The 11,969-nt window shown below is 45.9% G+C and overlaps 1 protein-coding gene across 2 annotated transcripts in view; it reads right to left on the bottom strand.

The window, feature by feature from the left end:
- Positions 1-1,394: 1,394 nt before the first annotated feature.
- The window catches only part of LOC146063616 (sulfotransferase 6B1-like), a 41,221-nt gene continuing 30,646 nt past the window's right edge, over positions 1,395-11,969 (bottom strand). For both annotated transcript variants that reach the window (XM_083176172.1, XM_083176171.1), the window contains exons 6-8: positions 10,401-10,495; positions 6,789-6,945; positions 1,395-1,594 (exon numbers count right to left, since the gene is read on the bottom strand). In XM_083176172.1, coding sequence (XP_083032298.1) covers positions 1,464-1,594; positions 6,789-6,945; positions 10,401-10,495 — 383 coding nt within the window. In that variant the 3' untranslated portion in view covers positions 1,395-1,463. The remainder of the gene's footprint in view (positions 1,595-6,788; positions 6,946-10,400; positions 10,496-11,969) is intronic.

Genomic DNA, 11,969 nt, shown 5'->3' with positions numbered 1-11,969 from the left:
TGGGCTCTTGGACTGGTCCTGGCTCCAAAAATACAGGGGCCCGCTAGTTCGTGTAGTTCTACTGTGAAAACAATGTACAAAAAAAAGAAACACACACATAGAAGAGTCAAACGTGAATATACATTACACACACACACACACATGCAGACATATTCACCGCACCATGATCCCAAGACAGATACAACGTCACCATGATCCCTCTCCCATACAACGTCACAGGGATTCCCAGTGACCTCCATCACAGGGACTCTGCTCAGCCCTGGCTGGCTCGAAGCATTTCCATGGAGATGCCTACAGCCAATTAGGTCTCAGCTTAGGCCTGATTGGCTGTAGGCATCTCCAAGGAAATGCTTAGAGCCAATCAGGGGTGAGCGGATGCCCTGAGATGGAGGTCACTGGAAACCCATGTGACGGACTCCGTACAGGAGTGGAGCAGCTCCGTCCTGGGTTCGTTGTACGGTGCGTATATGTGCATGTGTATTTGTGTGTGTATATTAAAATTTTACTTTTCTATTTGTGTGTGTATGTGTCTTTTTTTTTTTCATTGTTTTCACATTAGAACTACAAGAACCAGCGGGCTCATAAATGCCCCAGCATGCAGAGGATGCCTTGTGGGACTTGTACTTCTACTGGGAAAACCCAATGTATTTTTAAAATACGTCCAGGAATGGCGGGAACAGCCCCAGGCTTCAGCCCAGGATGGGTAAAGCCTGGAGGGACCCCTTTATTGGGGTGTCCCCACTCCCTCAGGTACCCTTGTCCATGGCAGACCAGCCATGGTAGTCATGGTTCGGCCGGGGGACCTTGCATAAAAGTGACCCCTGGGTGTTACAGCCCAGAACTGGTTCCAAAATATGGGGGAGCCCCGGTATTTTTGTCCCCTGTATTTTTGGAATCAAGAGCATGGTGCTGGTTATGCTTGGTGGGAACCCCACACCGTTTTTTGTTTTTTTATATATATTTTTTACGTGTAAACACTTTATTGGATGTCAATGATCTGTGGATGGTTCTGTCAAACTCGCAAGCCTGGACCTGGTCTATTTTATTTGCGATTTTTGGTAACGTTTAATAAAATCGCACCATATTACATTTGCGATTTTTATGTTTTCTATGAGAAAACACCTGGATGTGATTTGTAATATGTGATTTTTACCATGAAACATGCCATTTTTCCTGCAAATCTCATACATTCGCGATTTTTGGAAACGTGGGATTTTGGATGTTTTTTACCTATAGATCACATAGGTATGTCAGAAAATCGCACCCTATTACATCTCATGTTGTCAGCTTGTAACCAAAAGGTTTTCTGAATATTTGTGAACTGGATAATTTTTTTGCAAATTTTTTTTACGATGGGCTGACTTTACCATACACATGTAAAAAACAATTCTGTATCTGTTTAGTAACTTTATATAACAGAATTATGCAACATTTAACTTGCAAAACTATATGTACTAAGTAAGCTAAAATGTACAATATTTTGTATAGTTGATCTTCTCTCCCAGCTTTGTCCCTGCGAGGGTCTCTTCAAACTTTGCGTCCACTTCTTTACTCTGTTCTTCAGTAAAGAGACTCTTCCAGTCCCCAGTGTCGCCTAAGAGAAAATTAAAAATAATGAAATACATTTTGGTTTTCAAGTATCACTAAAATAGTATAAACCTCTATTAACTAGACAGGGGCGTAACTACCATAGGTGCAGGGGGTGCAGCTGCTATGGGGCCCAGAGCTGAAGGGGGCCCATCTTTACTGTCAAACTAATATGTTTTGCATACATTTATCACCATCAGTTGCTAAATAGGGGCCCTTACAAACTTTTGCTATGGGGCCTACGAATATCTAGTTACGCCTCTGTAACTAAATGATGAACAGTCCGATTGTTGGCAAGTTAAAGGTTAATGTAACAATATCAGGGGCAAATGCAGGATTTCTAAAGGGGGTTTCCAGATGTGTGTTATACAAAGGGGGTGCGACCCACACCCTCCTCTCACTGCCGGCACTAAAGGAGATACGCAGAAGCAGACGTGGTGAGTATCAAGGCCATTTTTACAGGGGGACAAGCTGTGTAACTTCACTGGGCACTGCACGGCTTGTCCTGCTGTTGCACGGCAGCTGACACCACTCTTACAGAGTCTGTCACTGTTTGGAGTGGGAGCAGCGGTGTATCAATGGGAGGGTGGAGCTACACAGAACTCAAAGCTACCCTGGCTCAGGTTCAGGATACTGTTTGCTCTCGTTGCTGCTGCTGTCAGGGAGACTGTGCCAGGGTTACCTCCACTCACTGAGTGAGTGGAGGGAATAATGTGTGTGTATTTTTCTTCTGAACTTAAGTATGTGAGGTAGGTTAGCGTTAGGGTGGGGGAGGGTTAGATTTAGGCACTAGCAGGGGATATAGAGTTAGGGCTATTTCACACACTCCGGCTCCTGCTGGACGGCGAAATCCCGCACGGCCAAAAGCCATGCTGTGCAAAGTAGTTGTCAATGGACACTATTGTGTCTATTCACACGGGACGGCCACGGCCCGGCCGTCTGGTTGCAGCTGGATCCCACCACTGGAAGGGACAGCTGCCGGGCTGTGGCCATCCCCTCCATTCTAAACTTCTATGGGCTATTTCACACACTCCGGCTCCAGCCGGGCGGCGAAAACCCGTATGGCCAAAAGCCGTGCCGCACACAGTAGTTGTTAATGGACACTATTGTGTCCATTCACACGGGATGGCCACGGCCCGGCTGTCCGGTTGCAGCCGGACCCCACCACTGGAAGGGACGGCTGCCGGGCTGTGGCCATCCCCTACATTCTAAACTGCCGTGTGCTGCACGGCTTCCTGGCCGTACGGGTTTTCACCGCCCAGCAGGAGCCGGAGTGTGTGAAATAGCCCTTAGTGCGGCACGGTTTCCTGGCCATGCGGGATTTTGCCGTCCGGCAGGAGCCGGAGTGTGTGAAATAGCCCTTAGGCTGCTGGAGGGGGTTTAGAATTAGGCAGTAGAAAGAGAGGGTTAGCTCTCATAGGGCCTTATTTTGGTTCGTTCTTTCTGACAAAATCCTTCTTAGATGGGCAAAACCATGTGCACTGCAGGTGGGGCAGATGTAACTTGTGCAGAGAGAATTAGATTTGGGTGGGGTTTTACTTCAAAGTGAGATCTATATTGCAGTGTAAAAATAAAGCAGCAAGTATTTTCCCTGCACAGAAACAAAATTACTCACCCAAATCTAATTCTCTCTGCACATGTTACATCTGCCCCCCCTGCAGTGCACATGGTTTTGTCCATCTAAGAAGGATTTTGTCAGAAAGAATGAACCAAAATAAGGCCCATAGTGAGGGAGTGCGTCAGTGTGATAGAGTGCAGGCCGCAGGGTGAGAGCACGTCAGTGTGATAGAGCACAGGCCGTGGGTGAGGAAGTGCGTCAGTGTGATACAGCGCAAGCTGCAGGGTAGGGGGTGCGTCATTGTGATTAAGTGCAGGCCGTGGGGTGATGGAGTGTGTAAAGTGTGATATAGCACAGGCTGCAGGAAGAGAGAGTGCGTCAGTGTGATGGAGCGCAGGACGTGGAGTGAGTGTGTCAGTGTGATATAGCACAGGGAGAGGGAGCGCATTAGTATGATAAAGCACAGGATACAGGGTGAGGAAGCATGCCAGTATGATAGAGAGTAGGCCACGGAGAGGGAGCGTATCAGTGTGATAGATAGCAGGCCGCAGTGAAAGAGCACACATCAGTGTGATACAGCACAGGGTGAGGGAGTATGTCAGTGGGATAGAGAGCAGGCCACAGGGTAAGGGAGCGCATCAGTGTGATAGAGCATAGGATATGGGGTTGGAAGCATATCAGTGTGTTAGAGAGCAGGCCACAGGGTAACGGAGTGCGTCAGTGTCACACACACCCTGGAGGTTTATTCTTTTAGTGGCGACCGATGTCTGGTCGTGCACGTTGCAAAAGTGGGGTGTAAGGTCATTTTTTTTCCAGCTAGGCTACGCCCCTTTTTGTCTTCAAAACCACCTTGTCTAGGGGGGGAGACCGCGCATTTTCAACTGTTCGCACTGGGAGCCAAATTGTATAGAAACGGCATTGGTGAGTATTACCTGGGACATTATATATAGGGGGCAGTACGTATATGGCACTATGGGGAGGGGGAGTACGTATATGGTACTATGGGGGGCAGTACATATATGGTACTATGGGGGGGCAGTACATATATGGTACTATGGGGGCAGTACGTATATGGTACTATGGGGGCAGTACGTATATGGTACTATGGGGGCAGTAACTATATGGTACTATGGGGCAGTATATATATGCACTATGGGGGAGCATTATGTATATGGCACTATGGGGGGGGCAGTACGTATATGGTACTATGGGGGGGCAGTACATATATGGTACTACGGGGGCAGTAACTATATGGTACTACAGGGGCAGTAAGTACAGTATATGGTACTACAGGGGCAGTAAGTATATTATGGTACTATGGGGGAGCATTATGTAAATGGCACTATGGGGGGGGCAGTATTTAAATGGCAGTAATGGGGCTTCACGTAAACAGCATTCTGGGGAGCAATATGTACAGTATATTGCACTAAGGGTGAGCATTCTATATTGCACTAGGAGTGGGCATTATGTATAATGCCCTACAGGGGGGCATCGCGTAAATTGCTCTACTGGGGGTATTGCGTATATGGCACCATGGGGGATACAGTCATTAGGTTTACAAGCATTGGGTCGACACCATAAGGTTGACATGCATTAAGGTTGACATGGTCATTAGGTCGACACAAGCATTAGGTCGACATGGGGAAGGTCAACAGTCAAAAGGTCGATATGGGTTTTTCTTTCAAAATGTTTTGGCCCATCATCGCTACGAATGCCAGTTTACCTTTTAGCGATTCCTCCCTGATGCCCTGCTATTCGCAAACCTTAAAGATTGACTTGTCAATGACGCTGTATCTACTTCTTTTTAAATACAAAACCTTTAGGTTGTTCCCGCTGTGGTTGTGTTACATGCCAGTTTATGTTGACAGGCAACACATTCCAACATCCCCACACTGGTAAAAAAAGAAAAGAAAAATTTGACATAGTGTCACCTGTAACACCAACCATGTTGTCTATCATATTGTCTGCCCATGCGGTCTGCCTATATGTTGGAAAGACTGAATGTAAACTTAAGGACCGTATGACAGCAAATTGATCCGCCATACGATTAAAGCATTAATTGCTGGCATCAATGAGCAGCCTGTTGCCCAAATGCAGCATCCTTTGAATTTCTTATGTTAACGCATTATTTATTTATTAAAACTTTCCACATCGCTTTACAGAGAATATTTGAACATTCACATCAGTCCCAGACTCTATATGCCGTATGTCATGTACATGCACACACATTCTAGGGTTATTTTTTGTTAGGAGCCAATTATCCTACCAGTATATTTTGGATTGTGGGAGGAAACCGGAGTACCCGGAGGAAACCCACGCAAGCACGGGGAGAATATACATACTTCGCACAGTTAGGGCCATTGTTGAAATGGAACCCATGACCTCAGTGCTGTGAGGCAGTAACGCTAACCATTGCACCATCTGTAATGTAATTGTTCACTAAAATTATTATAAGTGGATTCATCGGTTAGATGTGGTGTTCCCAAAAGTCTTAAATTATAGCATATCTTATGCGTGCTTCATATAATCCTATTTTCATTGTGCGCATTTCTCCGTTTCAGCCTCTATCTGTTTCTATGGTGGTGCAACATAATTTTGAAGTGACATGCATGCGCCGATGTGTGATGGCATCCCCACAGGCCGCTGAAGCCGGGCGGGATCTCCATTGAAGGGGTTCTCTCAACTGTTCCCCCCACCCCCACTGTGGTATACTGGACAGTCCCAAAAAAACAGGGCACTCCAACGAAAATCAGGGCAGTTGGGTGGTATGCATTTGTGAGAGAAAATAGGGACTGTAAAAGCAAATGAAACCCAGTTTGTTAGTTGAAACTACAGTTTTCCTAGCCAGGAGGCATGGCCTATGGTCGTGGCACTCCTGTGAGGCTACTCCCCCATTTTTTTACACTGTTGGGGTGATGGCCAGCACTCTGTGAGCTGCTGGCCATGACCCCAGTCCCTATGTGTCTCTGAATAGACGCTGTGCACCGTGTCTATTCACCGCTGCTCTGCTCAGTAGAGCACTGGCAGGCAGGGGGGACTCCCAACTACCTAACCCCTCCCACCGCAGGACACTGCCGGCCCCTTTGGGTGCAGGAAAGTCCCAAAGAAACGGGACTGTCCTGCAAAAATTGGGACATTTGGGAGGTATGCCTCAAATGTCCCTTCATATACAGTGATAAAGTAAAAAGATACTCTACCAGCCAACAGCGCTTAACTGCCATGATACAGGCTGTGTTTGAAAAATGGCATTTGTGAGCTGGTTGGCTGGTAGTTTGTCACTATCCACTTTATCACTCTTTTAGTAAATCTCACACAAAACAGTTCTATAAAGTTATACATAATTAGAGCTGGTTTGTTCCACTTTATATACCCTTTGAGCTTAGTACATCTGGCCCTTTGTGAGCTTCTGGCATGCTCCCAGTCCCTTCGTCTGCCATCAATAAATTCCGTTAACATGCGCACAGCATCTATTACCTGCTGCTAAGCAGAGCAGCGAATGACAGGGGGACTCCTAAATGCGCTCCACCCCATGCCACTGCTGCCTGTGGTTGGGGCAGCGGGACAGTCCCAAAGAACAGGACTGTCTCAAAAAAATCAGTACAGTTAGGATGTATGGTTTATCTACATGTTTATTATTATTTACCTTTTCGGAAGAAAACGTTTCCTATCGATCCATGAGTATCAGTCGACTTGTCTTTCATAGACTTAAAAGTGGTTTTGTCTTGAACCTGCTGCATTTGCTCATCCGTCAAAGATAATCCATAAAAGTCAGCTATTTTCCTTACTTCTCCCATGAAGTCCTTTTAGAGAATAATTAAACAAAACATTCATGAGTAAATTAAATAACAAAAATGAGAACAAGTAAAAATAATACATTACTGTAATATACGCATGTAACAAAAACTACAGATACTGTATAACCAATACATCAGCATATCTTCCAACATGACCTATCATACTGTACATGAGGGAAGTCCAGGAACAGAACCTTCTGTCATTTCTGGAGAGGGTTATGTTGGGAGGAATGCAACAGGGATTGCAGGTATAGGTGTGCGGAGCACATTTTATTAGGAGTGCACAGTCAAATGGGTGTGGCTAGCACTGTGTGTCTTATACCCCTTTTACACCAAGGAATAACCCAGGTTGGACCCAGGTCGGACCCAGGTCAGCGTTGGTGTAAAAGGGGCCAACCCAGGTCCAGTAACACTGGTCTCCTACCCAGGTCCTGACCAGGGTTGAACACTGGTTGGACCTGGGTTGTGGGCGGTGTAAATGGTCCTAACCCAGGTTGGGACATCCGGGTAGTGCTGCAAGGATACCAGAAGTGCTGGACGCCCTTCCACAGTGCGCTGTAGTGGCAAAAGACAGCAGCCAGGAAGGATACGGGCAGTGCACACAGAAATCATAATTGGATGCATTATAATTTATATTTTTTTTTTTGGGGGGGGGGGGGAGGAGAGCACATGGGTGATGTTGCACTTTTATACCGCTATGTGTGCTTGAGAACTGAATAAAACGTTTTGAAAAATATTTCACAAAATAGACAAACAAACATTTTTCAATGCTAACTTGTCATGTCTTTTAATTTTTATTTTAAATCATTGAGGGAAGGTTGGCTGGCAGTTTATCAGTCCTAAAATGGACATTTTTAATGTCATCCATAGGGAAAAGCAGGGCTGACCCAGGTTCAGTGTAAATGGCGCAGACCTGGGTCTGACCTGGGTCACAGTGCTGTGTGGGGTATGAAGCTGGGTCCAACCCTGGAAACTCCTGTGTTCAAAGACCAGGGTCCGACCAGGGATTTTGGTGTAAAAGGGGTATTAGATTGACCATTGGGTATGTCTATCACTGCCAATCAGGCGTGTCTATTCTGTAAAAAACAAAACGTCTCTCAGCCACACCATAATCTCCTGCCTATTCCAGTTTTAATCTTTTAATTACTCGGTGTAACAGTACATGCAAACAAAGTGAAAAACAATGGTCTAGTACAATTAATAATGCAAAACACATGTAATTGATTGATGGGGCTTCCTTCAATAGAATACAGTTCTAAAAAGCAAAAGTCTTTGGTAAACAGTATTGCTGGCGGCAAGGAGGTGTTCATAAGGGTGTGCACAGCATTAGGCGGTGCCTGTGGTATGGGTAAAAACCAAACCAGGACAAGACCGGGGGTGGCTGCCTGTGACACCTGTCACCAGGGAGAGGAGGAGGGAGAGAATAAAGCCTCCCTGCATGGTCCGGCCATGTAGCAAAAACCGGACCCAATGGGGAGGCTGTAATCTCCCCTTCCCGATGTCCCCCTGATGATAGCTATCACAGGGATCCCCGGATAAGACACCATAAGACACCCCCCGGACCGGACACTACAAGCTCTGGACTGCAGATTTTTATGTCCGGTTCGGCAGTCCGGGGTTTAGTCTGGTTCCGGTTTTTACTAGGGATGGCCATCGTTGCCAATGTCATTGATGTTTGCAATCCTGCAACTGGCCATCGATAGCGCTAAGTTATGCAATGGACGACCATCAATATTTTTACATATCGATGGTCATCCATTGAGTTTGATTGATTAGCCTATTGGGGGCATTCTGTATCACCAGCACCACTATTGGGGGCATTCTGTGTCGCCAGCACCACTATTGGGGGCATTCTGTGTCGCCAGCACCACTATTGGGGGCATTCTGTGTCAGTAGCACCACTTTTTTGGGCATTCTGTGTCTGCAGCACCACTATTGGAGGCATTCTGTATCGCCAGCACCACTATTGGGGGCATTCTGTGTCGCAAGCACCACTACTGGGGACATTCTGTGTCGCCAGCACCACTTTTTTGGGCATTCTGTGTCGGCAGCACCACTATTGGGGGCATTCTGTGTCGCCAGCACCACTATTGGGGGCATTCTGTGTCAGCAGCACCACTTTTTTGGGCATTCTGTGTCGGCAGCACCACTATTGGGGGCATTCTGTGTCGCCAGCACCACTATTGGGGGCATTCTGTGTCACCAGCACCACTACTGGGGACATTCTGTGTCACCAGCACCACTTTTTTGGGCATTCTGTGTCGGCAGCACCACTATTGGGGGCATTCTGTGTCACCAGCACCACTACTGGGGACATTCTGTGTCGCCAGCACCACTATTGGGGGCATTCTGTGTATAAGTGGCACCTCATAATGCATTCTGCGAATAACATTACTCTGGCCATTATGTGTAAGTGACACTATTATCAGCATTATGTGTAAGAGTCACTACTCTGGGCATTATGTGTATCCTTCAGTAGTCTGGGCATTATGAATATACTGTATGGCATTATTGTGGGAATTATTTAGCAGCATTACTGTGAACATTATGTGTAAAAGGCACTACTATTGTTGGCATTATGTGTATAAGGGGCATTACTGTGTAGTGTAATGTGTATAAGGGGTTACTACTGGTAACAAATAATGGGCTCTATTGTGTGGTGTAACATGAAAAAGGGACACTAGTGTGCGTGAATTAGAAGCACTACACGGTGTAATGTAAATAACATTGTGCTACGGTTTGGCATCATTTTAGAACACACTCCTTGTGATAATACATCCCTTTTTTTGGGAACATGCCTCTGGCTTTAAAGGGAGGGCACAAATTAATAGTTTGCAGGGGACACCCAACACCCTTGCACCAGCCCTGGTGAGGAGGTTGGTATGGATGAGGATGAATGACTGCTATCTTATGGGGAGAGTTCAGCTTCCAGTTTTATTTGGAGAGCAGAGCTCCCTGCATTTCAATCATTCATGTCTGACTGCAACTTTGAGGACTAGGATGTGTAGTGGGCATTATGGCATGTGCCATAATGTGTAGTGGGCCTTATGGCGTGTAACAATGTGTAGTGGGTCGGGTGGGAACTGGTGGCAGCCGGCTGGGGTCAGCACCTTGCTATGAGGAATCTCCAACAGTTTGAGGAAGGTAGCCTGGAATCGATGGCTTGCTTAGGGCCCTATGAGGTCCTATGAGATCTAAATCTGTCTCTACCCCCCTACCACCATCACATGACACTGCTGCCCTCAGGTGGGATAGCAGGGCAGTTACAAAAAATCATGACTGTCAGGGCCGGCGCCACCACTCGGCAGCTTTAGGCATTTGCCACCACTTGGAGCAGCCCCTCCCCCAGATCAGAGGAGCAGCTCCCTCTCTCTCCCCAGCCTCCTCATGGAGTGATGCTGCGGCACATCGCTGCATCTCAAAGCACTGTATATAGTACATAATATAGCACAATTACTCACCATTTTCATATCTTCAAATGTTAGCACAAGTATGTTCAAATCATCAATATGTTTTTCCCATCCAAGAATATGATCAAAGTATGATCCATAAATTACTAAAAATAAAGAAAACAATTTGTCAAAATATTGTAAAATGTGCTCATGCTTTAATGTACTGTATTTAGAGCCAGATAAAGGGGGGCAAACAACGCCAGGGAGTGGGACTTCACAGGTGTTGGGGGCAGAGCTATTTGGTTACGGTGTGGCATAGATGGATGGGACTATTCTTCATCGTGCATAAACCATCCATGATTACCAATCATGGGTGGTCAATGGCCCTCCCTACCTGTTCTCCTCTCTTGGTAAGTGTGTGTGTGTATGCTCTGTTTGTTTGTTTGTTTGTTTGTTTGTTTGTATGTATGTATGTATGCATGATCTGTTTGTATATAAGTATGTATGCTCTATGGCCCTTATTCATATCTGATCACAGTATGAATTTATTCTCAAAATGGGCAAAACCATGTGCACTGCAGGTGGGGCAGATGTAACATGTGCAGATAGAGTTAGATTTGGGTGGGTTGTGTTGAAACTGAAATCTAAATTGCAGTGTAAAAATAATGCAGCCAATATTTACCCTGCACAGAAACATAATAACTCACACAAATCTAACTCTCTCTATACATGTTACATCTGCCCCACCTGCAGTGCACATGGGGCCTTATTTTGGTTCATTCTTTCTGACAAAATCCTTCTTAGATGGGCAAAACCATGTGCACTGCAGGTGGGGCAGGTGTTACTTGTGCAGAGAGAATTAGATTTGGGTGGGGTTTTACTTCAAAGTGAGATCTATATTGCAGTGTAAAAATAAAGCAGTCAGTATTTTCCCTGCACAGAAACAAAATTACTCACCCAAATCTAATTCTCTCTGCACATGTTACATCTGCCCCCCCTGCAGTGCACATGGTTTTGTCCATCTAAGAAGGATTTTGTCAGAAAGAATGAACCAAAATAAGGCCCATGGTTTTGCCCAACTGAGAACAAATTTGTACTGTGATCAGATCTGAATAAGGACCTATGTGTGTGTGTGTGTGTATGTGTGTGTGTATGTGTGTGTGTTTACATCTATGTATGTATACTCTGTGTGTTTGAATGCATGTATGTATGTGTGTGTGTGTGTGTGTGTGTGTGTGTGTGTGTGTGTGTGTGTGTGTGTGTGTGTGTATATATATATATATATATATATATATATATATGTATGTGGTGCCCCAGAACTGCCTAATGCCCACACAGACGCCCATGTAGTGGCCCAGGCTGGACTCCCTAACAGCACTCCCTGCCACCAACGTAGTTTGATTTACTGGGGAAAGGACATAAAGCCCCATTACCCCTCCGGAGATTGCTCCTTACCCTCTCACCCTTTGCACACCTGCAGCCTTCCGGGAGCTTGTTCTAGTTTCACCTAATTGGGGAGATAATCCTATTAACTCAGGTACTTCAGTCAGGAAACCTTACAAGTTAGGAAAACCCCATTTGCCTGTGATCAAGTTGGTTCAACTTTGGGAATACTGCCATCTTGTGGGCTAATTGGGG

Source organism: Crinia signifera, chromosome 3 (assembly GCF_055691185.1).
Source record: "Crinia signifera chromosome 3, ASM5569118v1, whole genome shotgun sequence".
NCBI classification, from domain to species: Eukaryota; Metazoa; Chordata; class Amphibia; order Anura; family Myobatrachidae; genus Crinia; species Crinia signifera.
The sequence above is the reverse complement of the archived record's forward strand: the minus strand, read 5'-3'. Positions and strand labels throughout refer to the sequence as shown.